The following is a 19,023-nucleotide window of genomic DNA, read 5'->3' as shown; positions in this document are numbered from 1 at the left end:
CCCCCCCCCCTTTTTTTTTTTTTTTTCCTTTGATTTTTTATTTTTTTCCGCTTTAAGAAATAAATTCAAGAAGCCTCCCGCAGCCGCGGTTTGTATCTCGGGGAGAGAAGGTGAACCCCCCTTCCTTCCCCCACGGCTCACCGCGGCTCCCCGCCTCCCGCGCACGCTCCTCTCCTCTCCGCGCCCCCCACCAGCTTCTCTCTGCAGGCAAGGACACCCCCCCCGCACCCCCGGACAGCACGGCCGCTCTTCCCACGGGTCCGACCCTACTTTGGGAAGAAAACAAAATACATTATTATTGAAAAAAAAAAACCAAACCCAACACCAACACAGCGACTCGTTTTTGGCTGTTTTGGCCGCTGCGCGGGGGGATGCGCGGGGCGCGCAGCCCCTGCGCGGGCCGGTCCCGAGTTCACTCCGCAGTTTGGCTCTGCTCGGAGTTTTGTTGGCCCGCGGAGGCGGGGGCCAACCCTCCCCTCCCGCACAAAGGGGGTTGAAAGTCTATTTTCCACTTGGCTGGATTGAAATACTCCCGCGGATCCTTCCCCCCCCCCCCCCTCTTCCCCGCCCCGCGGAAGGGACAGCGCTGCTGCGCGCCCGCGGGTTTTCCGCGGCCACATTCCCGCAAGAGGCTGCGGGGGAGAAAGGGGTAGGAAAAAATAAAATACGTGAAAACCCGAAGAAATTAAAACCTAAAAGCGGGGCGTGCGGGTGACCAAAGCGCTTTTATTTTTATTTCTATGTCCGAAAGAGAGAAAAAAATAATAATCTACGTTTTAAATATATATTTATATTTAAACACGATGGAAATAAAGAAGCCTGGGGCAGGCGGCTGGCGGAGAGGGCAGCAAGGCGCGGAACGGGGCGCACCCGCGGGGGGTGAGGAAGAGGAACGGGAAGGGGAAGGGGAAGAGGAAAGGGAAAGGAAAAGGAAAGGGAAGGAGAAGGGAAAAGGAAGGAGAAAGGGAAGGGGGATGCGGGGACAGCGCTCTGCTCAGACGCGGGAGCTGTGCCCGGCTCCGGACCGTTTGTGGGATTTAATTGTAACCAATTTAATAGAATTAATTGTTTCTTATTTATTTTTTTTTATTATTTTTCCCTCTCGCTCTTTTCTTTCCCTCCCCGGACAGGGCCGGGAGTTGGGAGGGAGGGCTGCGGGGCCTCAGGACCCTTCGCTCCCCTCTCCCGCAGCCTCCCGTGGGCACCGGGCGCTGGCGGATCCGCGGCCCGCGGAGCCCTGCGCGGGGCCGGGATTTCGTTTCCTGCGGATCTCGCCGATTTTCTTTTTTTTCAACAATTTCTGCGGGGGAAAAAGGAAAAAGCCGGCCGGGAGCTGGTTGCTCTCCGCGGGAAACCCCCGGGCAGCGTTTCCCCTTCGCACCTCATCCCCAGCAGGAGCTTTTTTTTTGGGGGGGGAAGGGGAACTTGCTTTGGGGATAAATCACCCTCTTGGAAAAATATAAACCTTTAAGCTCTTTTTCCCTCCCTCTATTCGCTCCAGAGGTTTTCGGTCCCGGCGAGGCTCCCTGGATGCTCCAGAAGGAGCCGGGAAGCTGCTGCACTGAAACCAGGAGAGAAACCCAAATTTATCCTTGTGTTTCTTTCCCCCATCCCACCGCTCCCAGGCCTGCTCCCACCTCCAGGATAATTCAGGCAGGATCTTCATCCCCCAAAGGAATAAAACGCGGCTCCCCAGGGGTGGGTGCCTCGCTCCTCTGTCCTCGGCTTATTAAGAGGCAAAGTTTAGCCCCTGCATCCCCAGGAGGAGGTGAGCCGGGAGCAGCCTTCCTGCCCGCTGGATTTCTGGCCGGGAGGAGCTTTGGGTGGAGGAGAAAGACATTTGTGTGTGTGTGTGTGTTGAACGAAGAGCCGCGGAACGAGGCAGCGCGGCCGAGGGACGGGGCAGCCAGAGGCGGGGGTTGCAGCGGGATTAGGGGGTGCTGGTGGGGGAAAAAGCGGGGGGGGGAGGGCAGGGAGGTGTGTGTGTGTGTGTCTGGTGCTTTTAAAAAATATAACAGTGAGGATTTTCCAAGGAGCAAACGAGAGAGGAAGGAAGGAGAGGGAGAGGGGGACGGGACGGGCACCAAAAAGCGGCCTTGGGGATGGGGGCGGAGGGTCAGCCCAGGGGGTGGGACGATGGGCAAGTGGGTCAGTCTGTCCATCAGTCCATCCCTCCATCCCTCCATCCATCCATCGCTCCATCCATCCCTCCATCCCTCCACCCGCAGCCCCCAGCCCTGGCCGGGGGGGGAGCCAGCGCTGCCGGCAGGTGCGGGGCCCGTCCCCCCCCGGGCTCCGTTAATCTATAACACATCGTCCTCCAGCATCAAAGGGCAGAATGTGGAAAATCAGGCCCCGGAGCGTGGCCACGGGAGCAGCTTTGCCGGGATGTTAAAAGTTGACCAGACTTCAAAGTGCTGGATCATTTCCTTCTAACCTCTCCCACCTGCTCTTCCCATGGGCACAGCTCCTTCCCCTGCCCTGATCTCCTCTTGTCATCCTTCAAAATGTGGTCCCGAAGTTAGGAAGGGAGTAATGGAGCTGTATTTTGGGTTGAGGGGCTAAAGTGGGCCAGAACCTGCCTGTCCCAGGCTGCTCCCTCTTTTCCAGCTTCCTCAGCTTTATTTTCTTATTTATTTATTTGATTTGGTTGAGGCATATTCTGGATTGGAATCAACCGTCCCTGCACAACCAGGTGGGTATCAGCAGGTTATTCATCTCACCTCCCTCAGCCTCCCTTTTTAAGGTGGTTTTGTTTTGATTTGATGGTGGATGGATGGATGGATGGACATGGGAATGGTGGGGCTGGTGGTAGATAGGGACGTTGGCATGGATGGGAGACAAGTTTAGTGTGTGGAGCCAAATTGATGTTGAGATACAATCCCACCACTGAGTCCAGGAATGGGAAGCCACCCAGATGATGTAGCTATGGGCTGGAAGAGGTCAGTCCAGCAGGACAAGATGGTGCTGGATCCTCATCCACCTACAAGATGGTCACACTGGCTTTTCCATGGGGGCTGCATCCACCCTTGCTTCTCCAGCATGGCCTGGCTGTTAGGTTGATACAGAAACCCTGCACAAATGTGGACTCTGGTGTGACAAGTCCTGGTGGGCTTCTGACACACTCAGAGGCAGGACATCTTGAAGGCCATTCAGTGTGGACACAGCTGTGACTTAGGTGGTTGCAGCCACTTGCCATGAATGAGAATTTTCTGTTTCCAAAGCAAACAGGATTTTGCACCCAGCTTCCTCTAGACACTGATACCTGAAAGGATCATCTCCAAACCTTGAAACATCTTGAGATGATCGTGCAGGTGCCCGTAGCCCTGATGAAGCCTTTCAGAAAACTGTGGCACCCTCGGACACTGGTGGCAATGCCTGTCCTGGTGCTGAGGCTGCACCCAGGACAGAGGTTGCTCTGGTCCTTTCTGCTCAGCAAGGTGGTCCCACCGGACCGTGGTTCTGGGGAAAGTCATCGAAACACATTGAAAGTGATGTGCAGGTGATGGGCACATGGGGACTTTCCCCTGACCTTGTGCCTGACCTTGGGGACCCCATGACCCCTGTTTGCCCATGGGTGAGTGGGGCAGTGAGTTGGGCCCCAGCACTAAAACACATGATTTTTTTTTTTGGGCAGCAGCACTGAATGAAACACAGTGGTTTTGGGGGCAGCAGCTGCATCTGCCACTTGTGACGTGACTTGTCAGATGCCACAGGTAGGGGTTGTGGTCCTCCATGAGGACCTGCTGGGGTGACAGCAGGTAACAGCATCAGAGGACAGAGCAGTAGGGGTCCCTGAGCCTTTCTCCATAATGAGGTGCGCAGTCCAGCCACCCCAGCCACCAGGAGCAAACCCAAAACCTTCACCCTGGTTTGTCCTGCTGGTCCCTGAGGTGGCAGCAGTGGTGGCATCGCTGTGTCCCAGCCAGGAGCAGATCCCTCCCTCGTCCCTGATCCCAGCCTTTCACCCTCCTCAGCATGCTGCAGCCAGGAGCTGTGATTCCTGAGGAAGTTTTCCAGGGTTTCCAGCACTGCCAGCAGGAAGCAGAGCTCAGCCTCAGTGCTTGGGGTCAGCCAGCCCTCCCCGCTGGTTCTGGGGTTGAAGACCCAGCTAATGTCCCCCCCAGGTACCTCCCTCCAGGGCTATCTGGTCTCACCCTCAGAAATGCTTTCCCCTGCATGGCAAGGTCATGATGGCAACAAAAATACCTTGAAAAGAAAACTCGGGAAAATTTCAATCCGGGAAACGACTCCTCCAGCCCGGGGGAGGGTTTGGGTGCTCCCTCAGATGGCACCGGAGCATGACACCCCCCCCGGGGGCTCACACTCCTTGTGCCCCAGCGGGCCAAGCAAGCAGGATCCCTGCAAGAGGGTGTCATCCCAGGGGTGGGCAAAGCTGCCGCGGCTCCGGTGCCACAGCAGAGGGGCTTTTCCCATTTGGGTGCCGGGACAGTCTCTCCAAAACCCCACAGGGACAGTGCAGAGTTATATTAGGGGCGACTTGCCCGCCCCCCTTCGCCCCGATACTGCATTAAATGGCAGCAAGACGATGCATCAGCCGCTTACATAGGTTGCTGATAGACGCCAGAACTTATTAACACAACAAAAGTGCTGCTGAGGAGCTTCCCTGCCTCAATTCCCGCCCGGAGAGCAGCAGTGTTGGAAGCACCTTGCTGCCTCGTATGGAAGCACCCAGGGTTGCTTCTCATATGGCACCCTGGAAAATAAATATATGAATCACTCTGGGTCTCACTTCCAGCATTTCCAGACCTCTACTGGAGTTGGGGACACCTCAGTTTAGAGCTAGTCCTGGGGTGAAGCCGTCCTGGGTGCCCATCCAGGAAGGCGGGGTGTCTCGGGGGGGTGTGCTGCGGGGTGGGCTGGGTGCTGGTGGTCCCTTCCAATGCACAACCCTCCGAATGTATGGATCTTCCTCCCACTTGGCTTTGAAAGTGGTCGGAGGGGGACCCGGGGTGATTCATGTATTTATTTTCCCGGGTGCCATATGAGAGGCAAGCCCGGGTGTTTCCATACGAGGCTGCAAGGTGCTTCCAACACTGACATTCTCCAGGAGAAAAATAGGCAGGAAAGCTCCTTAGCAGCAGTTTTATTGTGTTAATAAGTTTGGCGTCTATAAGCAACATATGTAAATGACTGATATACTGTCTTGATGCATTTAACATTATGTTGGGGAGGTGAGAGGGAGCCAAGTCTGCAGCATTTCAACTAATACGTGAGGAGCTGCCAATTCTGGGAGGGTTTTTTTTGTCTTTTTCTTTGCTTTGTTGTTTTCTTTTCCTTTTCCTCCCCCCCCCCCCCCCCCCTTTCTTTTAAAAATTTAAACAAATTAGCAATCTGCCTGCTCCAGAATGATGGACCCTTCCATCTCCATTGCCATCTCTTGGAAAATGGGTAAATACTGTGTTCATTTAGCCCCGTCAGCAGCTCCAGTCCCTGCAGCTGGGACAGAAAAATCCTGGCTTGCTGGTTATCCCATCACTATGGGTGGGGAGGGGGGATGGTGAGGAGCTAGTGGAGGTGCTGCCAAAAGCAAGCCACGGGGGGAAATTAAAAAAAAAAAAAATAAAAAATGGGGGGGGTGGGGGAAGAAAAGAAAATTAAATATAAAACGCTGTGAGTTTCTTCCTCTCTCAAGTAATTTTCAGTTAATTTATGTTGAATCAATGGTTCCTTGCAGTCATATGGATGGCAGGCTCCCAGCCATTATTAGTGTAAACAGATTTGTGAGCAGTATATTTAGCTGTTCCATATTGCTTTTAGGAAATGTGCACATTTCCATGGTGTATACTCAGAGAGGGCCATACCCTGCCACCACTCTGCAGGTGGGGATGGGGCCCTACGGAGCCTCCTGGCCTCCTCTTCCTCACTGGAGAGGAAGGCTTGGGCTGGCAAGAGGGGGGTTCAGTTGTCCTTGGAGGTAAAGGGAATGTTGGATCCTGTATGTCCCATCAGTGTTTCATCTGCAAAAAAAAAACCCTGCAACCTTGGGGGTTTGCTGGTGGGGATGTTCAGGATGAGGTCACCTGTGTCCCTGCAGGGCACAGAGGTTGCATCCAGCTCACAGGCATGGAGATGGAGGAGTTTGCAGCAGGGGACGTCCCTTGGGCTTGGGGGCCCAACAGTATTTTGGTGCTCCGGGGCACCCACCAGTCCCCAGAGCTCTGTGCAGCTCTCACCAGCCCACAAGTGGGATGAGGTGAGCCAGATGCTCAAGCACCATTGGGGGTGAATCACTATGGCTCGGCATCCTCTGCTGGCTGAGGTGGACACCCACCCAGGGACCCTGCTGGGACCCATGTGACACACCCACCCATGCAGGGATGCCAGTGGCACATCCACCCAGTGATCACGCAGGATGCAGGTGGCACAACCACCCATCCATGCTGGGATGCAGGTGGCACACTCAACCAGCCACGCCGGGTTGCAGGTGACGAGGTCCACCAACAGATCACTGCTGGGATGCAGGTGGCACATCCACCCGGGAACCACCTGAGATGCACTGTTGGCACATCCACCCATGGGACCAAGCCAGGATGTAGGTGGCATTTACATCCAAGGACCACACTGGATGCGATGGCATGTCCACCTCCACACCCCAGGAACAGGGCACATCCCTGCATGGGGGGAGGGATCTGCCCCCACCCTGGCCTGAGCAGTTGATTTAAGACAAGCTGTGGTGCTGCAGAGAAGCACCAACCTCGGGGTGATTTGGGGCCAAAACGCAAAACACACTAAAAAAAATGCACCTGGATTTGTACAGGTCGGGTGTAGAACCTCAGCCAGGAGCCCTCCAGGTCCTGCAGGACGGATTCTGCCCACAGCATCCTTACACTTCTCCCCAGAAGTGAGCAGGATCGGACCCTTGAGGGGCTGTTGGTGCTTTAGCAGATTTGTCCGGGTTTTTTTTTTTTTTTTGTGTGTGTTTTGTTGTTTGTTTTTTTTTCTTCTTCTTAATTTTTCCTGTGTCTTGGAGAACGGCTGCTGCGAGCGGGGCTGGCCGGGCCGGCGCGGAGCATCGCCATCCTCTGGCGGCACGCAGGGAGATGCTTGGGGCAACCATGGCTACCCGGGCCCCGGAGAGGTATGTCGGCTCCGGGGGGGTACGTCGGCTCCGGGGGGAGGGTGCCGGCCCCTTTCATGGATGAGAAAGCCGCCACATGAGGGCTCTGTCGCTGGATGTCACCGTCTCCCTCCCACCGGCGTGAAAAATCAATTAGGAAGAATTAGCGACGTGTCAAGGGCTGTTGAGCAGGGACAATGATGGGCCCCATCCCGCACGCCGTGGGTGCACCCCGCAGGAGGTGTCCCGATGTCACCCCTCCCTCGGCCACCCCCCAACCCCCCCCAGCACCCTCACAAGCCCAAACCCTTGATACTCAGGTGCCCAAATCCAGCCAGGGGTGCTGATTTCCTGGGCTGTGCCCGGGAAGCTGGATGTCACCCCGGCACTCCCTGCCTCAGTTTCCACAAGTCCCGCAGCATCACTGGCTGGAGATCCCGTGGGAGCCCATCCCTGTGGCTCTGGGGCTGGAATTGGTTCAGCAGGAGCATAACTCACACCACGCTGATGCATTTCCCTTCTCTTTCTGCGTGTGTATATATATATATGTATATATAAAATAATTAAAAAAAAAAAATCCCAAACTCTGATTAAAATCCTTTCTTTTTTTAAATTCACCTGCCCATCTTTCCTCTGTCTCCATCTCTCCTTCCATCCAAACTCATAATTAATCGCTCAAGGCAAAAGTAATGAATGTTAATTGGCCATCTGTACAAAGACTAATTAAAATCTACCATGCTGGGGATTAAAACATACCTATAGCAACTGCCTGAATTGAGAATGAGACAGAGGAGAGATTGAGAAAAACAGCTGAAAGGCTTGTGCAAAACGCAGTCTCACTTAGGTGTGAGATGAGTTGCAACTCAGAGATCTGAGATGCTTTATTATTAAATTAAAAAAAAAGAAGAAGAAGAAGAAGAAAAAAACCGAAAAGGGGGCGTGGAAGAAACTTCTGAGCTGAGAGGGTTTAATGGGAAGAAAGGCTGCAGGGGTTTTTCAAAGGCAAAGGGAGTGACACCCCCCCCACCCCCCTCCTTTGGACCCCGACATTTCGGGTTTGGTTTGGAAGAGGATAATAGCTGCCCTCTCCCCTCCCCGCTGGGAGAAAATGCTCTGCGGGGTTTTCAGCTTTTTAGGGTGTGAAGAAACTACTCTGGGTGCTGGGATGGTGTATGGGGGTGGGGGAGGGGAATGAAGAAGCATCCCCCTGGATTTGCGGAGGTGGGGATGGAGCCCCCGTGGAGGGCAGTGCCTGGAGGGCACCATCCTGCTCTGCCCCGGTGCTGAGCCGGCTCCTCAGCCCCTTCTTTGTCCCAAATCCTCGGCTTTCCAGGCCTCTTTGTTGCGGGGAGGACTCAGGAGTTGGAGGAATAGTGCAAAACCAAGGAGCCAGTGCTAATGACTGACGGCACGACTTCATGTCGAAGCCAAGTCCCCAGCACTTCCCCCAGCACATGCCCCTGACCCTCCCTGTGCTCCATCCCAGGGGTCAGAGAAGAGCCTGGATCCATCCCACCCGGCCCATGTGTCCCCTCCTGTGCTCGGGACCCAGCTGGGGGTGGCAGGAGGTGCCCGGGGGTGGAGGGCACCTGGGGGGGATGCTGGCTGGAGGGTACCAAGGTGGCTGGATCCTGTTCCTGAAGGGTTGGTTCCCTCTGGGCTCAAGGTGGCTACGGCATGTGCTAAATGCCATTTGTTTAAGTAAAAAAAATAATAATGAAGAGGTTTTTTTTTCCTCCAGCCAAAGCTGGGGTTGGATTTCTGCTGGAAATCCCCAGCCTGCAGCTCCACAGCCTGGTGTCCCCAAGCAGCTCGAGGCCGGGGCTGTCCCCTCTGTCCCATGTGCCAGCTCTGATGCCACCAAACCAGCTGCTTGTTTTTTTAATCCCATGGTTCCCGATGTTTCCTTCATCTCCACACCCCTGCCATTCCAGGGGCTGCCGCTGAGCACCCTTCCCGGGGGGGGCTTTTTTTTGGGCTGTGGCAAGCCGGTACCGGGGGGCTACAGTTTCCCACATGGGGTTCACAGCAGAGGGTGATGGGGAGGGGGGTGGTGGGGGATGCTGAACATTCCCTCCCCCTTCCCCGCGTGTGCCGAGGCTTTGCAGGAAGCGCCGGGACTCGGCTCTGCTCTTGTTTTCTCGGCTTCTCCGTGTTTACTCCCAACAGGAGTGACCGCCTGGCCCTATTACCCGGCGCGGTGAACAGCTCGGCTGACAAGTGCGCTCGCAGCAGGAATGCGAATGCGGCTTCCCGGCCCCGCCGGGCCTCGGCGGCAGCTCTGCCGGCGGTGACAAGGCCACCCTGCCGGGCTGGGTGACACCAGCCGCCCCCCCAATCCCCTCAAAAGGAGCCGCTTCGGGTTATCCCTTGGGATCCCGCCCGGGATGGGCGCAGCGCGGCTTGCTGGTCCTTTCTGGTGCGAGCGTCGGTGCTCAGCGTCTGCCAGAGTCCCCCCCTGCCTCCTAACGGGAAGGACCAGGGTCCGATGGGGTTATTCCCGTTGGAATTCCCGTTCCCCACCTTGGGGAAGGGCTGAGCCATCGGCACGGGAGGGTTTCAAGGCCCGTTGGAGGGTGGGTGACAGGGTTGCAGAGGTGGCAGGGGCCGGGCCGTGGAGGAGGAGGATGGGTGGGTGGGCTGAGCTGAACCAGCAGCTCTGCTGAAGAAAAGAGGTTTGGGAACACCCCTTTTTGGGACCAGTCGGTGTCCCTGGATCCCAGGGGAGCCACGGGAGCAGCTTGGGCACAGGCTGCCTCCAGCTCAGCACTGGGTAGCCGGGGAAGGAGGCTTGAAACGTGCCCAGCTGCATCCCGTGTGGGCCAGTGGCAGACGGGACAAAGTCTGGCTTTGGGGTGCTGCAAAAAACCCCCCACAAACAACCAACAAAAAAAACTACAGGGGGAAAAACCTCTTGTTTCTGGCAGCTTTTTCCCGCTGGGAAAAGTGGCTGTTGTTCTGCAGGGCCTGGATTGGTCACTGGTGAATTCAGTGGGTGCAGGACAGCACTGGGAGCAATGCTGGGGCCAGGGATCCAGTGCTGGTCCCAGCCCAGCTGGATAAGGATGGTTTAATTAATCACAGATCATTTCTGCAATGCCCCCCCCATTAACCTCCATAGCAAACTAAATAATAACTCATTAAAGGCATTTGGAACTCACAGGAACAGGACAGTTTACCAGCAAACCCACTGCTCTTTGGCTCTAAACTGGGTTAATCTGTCATCTCTTCTTGCTGGGCCAACAGGTCCCTTGTTACACATTAAATGGCTGCTCCAGGGACACAGCCAGCCTGGGGCTGGTCCTTCTCCTTGCTTAACACTAAGGCCATCAAAAACCTGGGGACAGCATAGAGGGGAGAGGAATGAAAGCAGGAGAGAGGAAGGAAAGCAGGTCAGCAGGCAAAGACTTACAGGCAGGAGGATGCATGAGCAAGGGTCCAGTATCAGGGAGAAGAGCTGCTGAGAACATGCCAGCTCAGCAGAAAGATGTTTGTTGTAACCCTCTTGGGTTCAGTGACCAGCCACCAAATCCCAGCCACAGCCCCTAGAAGGCCCTGCACAGCTGAACTGGGAAAGGAGGAGGATTTGGGATGGCTGGCTGTGTGTCTGGGAGATATCTGAGCTGTGCGCATGGCCTGGAGTTAATATGGAGGATGCTTGGGATGGGGGGTCCCCCATGGATCAGATGTCTCCATGGGCATCTCAGGGGTCTCTGCACACAGGATGGGGGTACCCGGGTGGGAAGTGTGGGTACCACCAGACTTTTCCTCCCACCCCTACCCCATCCCAGGACCACCTTTGCTGGAGGAGCAGCTCATTTACCTTTGGCCTCTTGGCCAGAGGTGGCTGCTTGTTTGTGGCTGCGAGTGAGGAGCAAGCTGGGCACTCGGTGTCCTGGCCAAAAGCTCCATACTCAGCATTTCTGGCTACTGGATGGAAAAATAAAGGTCTTCTCCCCTCTGCTGAGAAACCTTTAATAAGGGGCAGAGGAACCTGGCTGCAGCCTCTCACCCTGCTGAGCTGGGGGCAGTCCAGGGCAGCAGCTGAGATTTGGGAGGTCATTGGGTGCATGTCAATTTTAATTTGGGAGGCTTTGGGGGGGATTTAGGAGGCTCACCCCCACTGCTGTCCTGGGGACCTGGTCACACATGTGGAAACACAAACCCAGCAGTGACTTTGACTCCTTTCATAACCCTCGTCCCTGCAACTGACCATGGGCACAAAGGGCACAGTGTCTACCCTAGCATGGGGAAGGGCAGGGGAGGGTCCCCTGGGACCTGGGGCCAGTCGCTCGTGCTGTGTCAACCCTGAACATCACACACAATCTTCCTTTCATGTCCCAAACTGCTATTGAGGCCACCACAGGGGTTTCTGTGGCTCTTGATGGGGCTCTCGCACCGGGAGGCCTCGACGCAGCTTATGGCCCAGCCTTGTCTCCCCCTCTTCCCCAGGCTCAGGGAGATGTGCCACCTCCACCACCCATCACAGAAATCACTGTAGCTGGGCAGGACTCAGTGCTGGCAGCAAGTCCATCCTGCTGCTTCACCCCCCCCCTCCGCCCCAGCAGCCACTAAAATGCTTTTCTGGTAAGTATTTGAGCTCAGAGAAAGGGGGGACATGGGGGAGGGCAATGGGGAAAAAGAAGGGAAAATTAGTAAAAAACCCCGAGTGGGTATTTTGCTGCACAAGGCAGGATTGGGTTTGACAAGCCCCACTTTATGCTTACCAGGGGTGACTAGAGGCCCGTGGAACCTGTCTGGATGGAGAGGTGACAAGTCTTTCGGGGTGACTCCCTATCAGTCTCGGGGGGTCCATTCTTAACCCATGGGAGGGAACTGCCCAAATACTGGGGCTCCCCACAGGGCCGGGGGCCACGTTATCCCATTGGGATACATTGTGCCTGTGGCCTCCTGTCTCTTCACTGAGGAGAGCTCCAAACTTACTATTTTTCAAATACCCCTTTTTGTCCTCATGGAGCCTCAGGTCCCACAGCTCCAGGACATGGAGCCTTCATTAATTAAAATATATATATATATATTAGTGGTCGCAGGGACCTGTGATGAGGAGGTGCAGAGGCAGGAGGGGAGCCTGATCTTGCACCCCTGTCCATCATCACCCTTGCCCCTCTGGAGGCACCGATGCTCTCACCCTCAGGACTCTGGGCCCTGGCTGGTGCCCGTTTCCCGGTCTCGGAACGCCCTCCGCTGGTCGCTGCAAATGCTGGAAAAAGGAAGAAAAAGGCTTCATTTCGTCATTGGCAACTCGCAGCACCCATGGGTGTGCAGCTGCACCCAGGTGGCACAGGAACTGGGCCTGCTTCCTGGGAAGGGGATGATGATACCCAGGGGGATGCTGGTATCCAGGTGATCCTGGTACCTGGGGGATCCTGGTACCAGGGATATGCTGTTATCCAGGTGATCCTGGTATCCAGGTGATCCTGGTACCAGGGATATGCTGTTATCCAGGTGATCCTGGTATCCAGGTGATCCTGGTACCTGGGGAGATGCTGGTACCCAGGGGGATGTCCCAAAAGCATCCCAGCATTTCTCCCTGGGCAGAGATCTGCTCCTGGAGCAAGGGTCCCAAGTTTGGCACACACCGGGGGCTACAGAGCGATGCCAAACACCTAAACACACCCACAGGGAGTCCGAGGGGGTGAAACCCCTTAAAATAAAACAGCCAGGCTGCAGCTTGGAGCACGTTCAATTGAGGAGTGGCTGTGCTGAAGACAAACATGATCCATTGAACTTGAGCAGGTCATTGCTCCACCAGCAGAACTCAGCACATCACTGCAGCCCACAGGATTTGCACTTTGGTATCCTGCTCGATGTTGGTAACAGGTTTCCTCTTCAAACAGGTGTAGAATTTCCTGGTTGAAAGGGATAAGGACACCAAGAATGATTTTTTGTTCCCTTTTCTTCCTGTACTGTCCCCAGGCACCATGGGAGAGAGAAAAGATACCCAGGTCCCAGCACAAGACATGGACCTGTTTGAGCAGGTCCAGAGGGGGCCACGAAAATGGTCCAAGGGCTGGAACACCTCTGCTCTGGAGAGAGGTTGAGGGTTGTGGTTGCTCAGCCTGGAGAAGAGAAGGCTCCAGGGAGACCATCTTTTGGACTCTTGATAAATCAAGGGGCTTTTAAGAAACACGGAGACAGAATTTTTAGCAGGGCCTGTAGTGATAGGACAAGGGCCAATGGTTTTAAACTGAAAGCAGGAGATTTAGAATGGACATAATGAGAATATTTTTTACTATGAGGGTGGTGAGACCCTGGCCCAGGTTGCCCAGAGAAGCTGTGGCTGCCCCATCCCTGGCAGTGTTGAAGGGCAGGTTGGATGGGGCTTGGAGCAACCTGGGCTGGTGGGAGGTGTCCCTGCCCATGCAGGGGGGTTGGGACTGGGTGATCTTTAAAGTCCCTTCCAACCCAAACCATCTGATGATATTAAGTATGCACACTCCAAAAATAAACCTTTGCCTTGGGTACTCCAGCTTTTATTGTGTCTTATCCTGAAGACCCATCTGCACCTCCCACCCAGCTAGTACCTAGTGGTCCCTGTATCCAGGGCAGCCCTCTCCCCTATTGCCATCCCAGCTCATCCTACAATTTGGGGATTTTCAAGCCTTTGGGAGGGGGGGGTTACCTACCTTCAGCCCAGTGCATGCCAGTCCACAGTCCAAGAACCTGTCAGGGCAGGACCTGGGACCCTCAGCTCTGAGCACCAGAGCTTTTGTTTTTTTTGTTTTGTTTTTTTTTTTTTCAGAGTCAGATCCCAAAAGAGGATTTCTGCCCAAGAGGGTATGGAACAAGTCCATATGGATACAAGATGAGGAGATGGGGGATTCTCAGTAGTAGCAGGTTTGTCCAGGTTTCACAGACTATGTTCAACACCATCAGGTGTCAAACCCCTGGAAAACAACCCCACTGCCAGGGTAGTGAGCAGCAGAGAGGGGTTTGCTAATAAGGAGTTTCACAGGTGCAGAGGGAAGATCAAACCATGCAGCAGAGTAGCTGGAGGGAAGCATTTTTGATCTGGACAGATTTAATTTAACACAAGAGTTCATGAAACAGCTCAGAGAGAGAAGAGCAGGACTCCAGGAGTTCATTCCTGGTGCCTTGTTGAATGAAGACAGTGCTTAACCCCAGCTCTGTCCTCCCACCTTCCCAGAAATGCATTCACTTTTAAAGATGCAGCAGAGGAACCAGAATAGACATGAAACCTTTAATGATTGTAGATCAAAGTGGACTAAATTTGAGATGCAGGGTTGAGAGAGAGGACTGCAGGAAGGCTGCTGTCACTGACCCCAGAGGAACACTGGGCACTTCCAGGACACGCAGGAGATGCCACTGAGCTTCAAAGTGACTTTCCTCCATCAACACACACTGCAGATCAGCCACTTTCTAGAAGGACCTCTGCCATCTGGAACTTCATGGAAAAATAAGGTTAAACACCTACAGGAGGGGCTGAAGCCCCAAACCCAGGCTTGGGGCCAGAACCTGACAACAGGAGCATGGGATGAACTCAGGGCTGTGTCTCAGATGAGCTCTAACCCATGCTGCACCTGGGGACAGGTTGAATAGGCTGGTGACCCCAGTCAGGCACCCAAAATTTGTCTTCTCCATGGCCAGCTTCCTCTCCTGGTGATTTATTGCCTTTGTGCAAAAAACACAGGGATGGGCTTTGCTCCACATCTTCGTGCACAAAACCCACAGAGACGATTCCAGAACTGCAGGAGTCTGGACAAGCCACGGTGAGATGGGGGATGGAGAGTCAGAGCTCTAAGGTAACAGCTACTACTTCCAGCCCTGGGAATGACTCTTTTGTCCTTTGGTGACTTGCTCAGGTGCTGAGCAAGCAGCTCCTGTGGGGCAATGGGGACAGACACAGGGACGCTCAGCTCTAACCCTTCTGTTGGCTTCTTTGAGACCTTCTGGGGTGGCTTTCTGACCTGGCCTCATGTGTCTTGGTACCTCTTTGGCTCAGACACACTGCTGCACAGGAGAGCTTTAAGCTCCATGCCCATTTCCTTGGAAAAGCCACCTTTCCTCCTTCATCCCCAGATTCTGAGAATTCCCTGCTCCAGCCAGTGAGTACCCAGCAGGGCTCCACAGCTACAGAGAGCAGTGAAGCACTAACTGCTCCCCAGCCCCATCAGGGCGATAAAAGTATTATAAGACACCCAGAGGTCTTCTCCTGAAAGCTGCACAGCACTCAGGACTCAGGCCAGATCACCCAAGATGCTGGAGGCACCCAAGAAGCAGCTCGGTGGACAGAAGAAGAAAGCAAAGCATGAAGGCAAAGGTAGAAGTGAGAGAAGCTCAGATTTCGTAGAAATCCACGTGGGCACCAGAGGGGAAGGTGTTTTCCTCCAGGAGATTCACCAGCTTCTGGGCTGACACGGTGCAGTCTATCAGCTGCTGGCTCTGCTGCAGGCTCTGGAAAAACTGACGCATCTCAGGGTCTCCAGTCTTGGTGCGGGCCAAGAGCTGCATGTCTGTGTCCAGAGGACCTGGGGAAAGAGCAACAACAACAACAAAAGAAATCTCTTGAGGAGAACAGCAAACTCTGGGGCTCGTTTTTCCCCTCTGTACCTAACTCAGCTGCAGGAATATTCCATCCACACAGCCAGGAGAAAAGGAACAGCTCCTCACCCGGAGCGTAGCTGAGCACACGGACATCGGGCTCCTCGAGTGCCAAGACCTGGAACATCATGTCCCGGGCAGCCTTCCCGCTGCAGTACAGGGCCCAGTTCTTGAAGGGCTTCACAGCACAGAGGGAGGAGATGTTCACCACCGTCCTGCTCGAGCCAGGCCGTGTCCCAAAGGCTTGCAGGGCTGCAGAGGTGAGGCACAGTGCCGAGGTGACGTTGAAGGCAAAGTAGCTGTTGATCTCATCCGGGTCGGTGAGGTCGAGGAAGGATTTGGAGATGTCTCCCAGGGAGCCTAGGAAGGGAAGACAAACGAGTTTAAGAGGAGCTAAAGATGGGCCTGACAACCCAGGAGGTCCCTTTTGCTCCTACATTTCTACATGCAACACTATCCCAGAGAAAGGTGAGCAGCTTTGTCAGCCCAGAGTCCAGCAGGGTCTGCCAGCAGCATGAGGAGCTCGGCACAGCCTGGCTCTGCTCATGGCTTTGGGGTCACCCACTGAACCAACAGCAGGGACAGGGAGACCTGCCCTGCCAAAACAAACAGCTCCAGCCTGAAGTACAAGGTCCCCACCAGCCACCACGGGCTCTCCTGCACAAAACCACATCAGTAAAAGACTTAACCCTCGTAGCAGCTTCTACCTGCTGAAACGTGTGTTCTTATTTCTAGTGATAAAAGGTCAATACAAGGCACCAAAAGCCAACAGATATTGGAGACTGCAAGCGATGTGCCCACAAGGAAGGGCTAGAAGTCTCTCTGAAGGTTTGTGCTCGGGGGCCAGAGCAGCAGGAGGCTGCAGGGGGGTGGGCAGCTGCTCTCGTCCCACCAGTAACAGCCACAAACTGGCAACCAGCAAAGCCCTGAGGTACTGGCAGCAGGGCCCCCGGTCTGCTCCCCGTATTCACGACTGAAATAACCTCGTAAGAACCAGACAGGATGAAATATCTGCTGCTCCTTCGGTTATTTACTCAGCTGGGTTACTTCCTGGCACCCAAAGCACCCACCAAGCCCCGCTTAACCCGGGGATGGGGAGGAAGGAAAGGGGTGGTTGTTACCGGCGTTGTTGACGAGGAGCAGGCGGCCGGGCGGGACGGTGGGCAGCAGCTCCTGCAAGGCACCGACCACCCGCCGCAGCCCCTCCTGGCAGCCCAGGTCGGCGGCCACGCACTCCACCCGCAGGCCGGGGCCGCTGCCCCGCAGCTCGGCCGCCAGCTCGGCCAGCGCCGCCGCCGAACGCGCCACCAGCACCAGCAGCGAGCCCGAGCCCAGCCGCGGAGCCAGCAGCCTTGCCAGGCTGCGCCCGAAGCCCCGAGAAGCGCCGGTCACCACGCAGGCGATCCAGGGCCCCGCTCCCGGCCCCGCTCCCGGCCCCGCTCCCGCCTCCATCCCCGCTCCCGGCGGACGCGGGGCGTGGGAACGCTCCTCCCCACGTGACCCGCCCCATTCATGACCGCTTCCCGCCTCCGCCGGGAGCTGAATGGCTGCTCCCAAAGCGCTGCCGCCGATTGGTCGCCTGGGCCTCTGACACGCGCTGCGTGGGAGTGGCCAGGGCGGTGCGGCCCCCGCCGGCAGCGCTGGGGGACCGGGGGGCTGGGGGGGCTGTGGGGGCTATGGGAGCTGTGGGGGCTGTGGGAGCTATGGGGGCTGTGGGGGCTATGGGAGCTGTGGGGGGCTGTGGGGGCTAGGGGGGCTGTGGGGGCTATGGGAGCTGTGGGGGCTATGGGAGCTGTGGGGGGCTATGGGAGCTGTGGGGGGCTATGGGAGCTGTGGGGGCTATGGGAGCTGTGAGGGCTATGGGAGCTGTGGGGGCTGTGGGGGCTATGGGAGCTGTGAGGGCTATGGGAGCTGTGGGGGGCTATGGGAGCTGTGGGGGCTATGGGAGCTGTGGGGGTAGTGAGGGCTATGGGAGCTGTGAGGGCTATGGGAGCTGTTGGGGCTGTGGGGGGCTATGGGAGCTGTGGGGGCTGTGGGGGCTATGGGGGCTGTGGGGGCTATGGGAGCTGTGGGGGCTATGGGAGCTGTGGGGGCTGTGGGGGCTATGGGAGCTGTGGGGGCTATGGGAGCTGTGGGGGCTGTGGGGGTTATGTGGGCCGGAGGCTTGGCCAGGGGGCTATGGGGGCTGTGAGGGCTATGGGGGCTGGGGGGGCCGGGGGCTTGGCCGGAGCCTGTGGGGGCCGAGGGGCCAGGGGGACTGGGGATTATGGGGGCTGGGGACTGTGGGGGCCGAGGGGCTATGGGGGCTGGAGGCTGAGTGGGGGGCTGGGCCATGGGTTGGGGTTCAGGTACTTTTTTCCTCAGTTAATTTTTCAATCAATGTTTACGTTATTTTCAGTATAATCCCCGCCCCTTTGCCGCCTTCCCGCTGGGGCGCTGCGCTGCCCGCCGCTCCCCCGCCTCTCTCTGCACCCCCACAAAGCCCCTGCACACCTTTTGTTCGGCCCCCGTTCTTTGTGAGGTAGCGAGAGAGCTGTCTGATCCCCCAGACTCCTAACATCCTTTTTAAGAAAAATAAAATCTCTCCCTGTGTGAAGGTGCAGACAGCTGGCTGAGAAGGTTTTTGCAAGGGGTGCATGGTTCGTGTGGAATCAGCTGGCACCTGGGCTTGGTTTCTTAAGATTTCCCTTTTCCCTTGTCTCTTCCCTTTTCCCCCCAAGCTTTCCCGTTGGCTTCTCCTCTCCCTAAGCTTTCCCGTTTCCCATGTCTCTTCCCTTTCCCTCCCAAGCTTTCCCTTTTCCCTTGGCCTTTCCTTTTCCCTTGGCCTTTCCTTTTCCCTTGGCCTTTCCTTTTCCCTTGGCCTTTCCTTTTCCCTTGGCCTTTCCTTTTCCCTTGGCCTTCCCTTTTCCCTTGGCCTTCCCTTTTCCCTTGACTTCTCCTTCCATCTCCATCTTTCTCTTTCCCCTGGGTTTTTCCTTCTGCCCCCAGGCCTTCCCTTTTTCCTTGACTTCCACCACCCCATCTTTCCCTTTGCCTTGACTTACCCTTTTCCCCCCCAAGCCTTCCCTTTCTCTTGATTTCTTGCCTGCCCCCTCCCCCATCTTTCTCTTTCCCCTTGGCTTTTCTTCTTCCCCCAAGCTTTCCCTTTCCCTTGATTTTCCCTTTCCCCCCCAAGCTTTCCCTTTCCCCCCCAAGCTTTCCCTTTCCCCCCCAAGCTTTCCTTCCCCCCCAAGCTTTCCCTTTCCCCCCCAAGCTTTCCCTTTCCCCCCCAAGCTTTCCCTTTCCCCCCCAAGCTTTCCCTTTCCCCCCCAAGCTTTCCCTTTCCCTTGACTTTCCCTTTCCCCCCCAAGCTTTCCCTT

The 19,023-nt window shown here is 55.9% G+C and overlaps 2 protein-coding genes across 2 annotated transcripts in view; both read right to left on the bottom strand.

Moving 5' to 3' along the window:
• SFXN5 (sideroflexin 5) overlaps window positions 1-19,023 on the bottom strand; it is a 177,057-nt gene that overhangs the window by 34,178 nt on the left and 123,856 nt on the right. The window lies entirely within an intron of this gene.
• LOC127383818 (sepiapterin reductase-like) lies at window positions 14,290-17,152 on the bottom strand. The gene is made up of 3 exons (XM_051617368.1): window positions 16,786-17,152; window positions 15,734-16,024; window positions 14,290-15,591 (listed from the first exon to the last, which is right to left on the bottom strand). The coding sequence occupies exons 1-3, from the start codon at window positions 17,114-17,116 to the stop codon at window positions 15,401-15,403; spliced, it is 813 nt and encodes a 270-aa protein (XP_051473328.1). The 5' UTR covers window positions 17,117-17,152; the 3' UTR covers window positions 14,290-15,400.

The sequence above is a fragment of the Apus apus genome, chromosome 4 (assembly GCF_020740795.1).
Source record: "Apus apus isolate bApuApu2 chromosome 4, bApuApu2.pri.cur, whole genome shotgun sequence".
NCBI classification, from domain to species: Eukaryota; Metazoa; Chordata; class Aves; order Apodiformes; family Apodidae; genus Apus; species Apus apus.
This window is presented reverse-complemented; position numbering and strand designations above follow the sequence as displayed.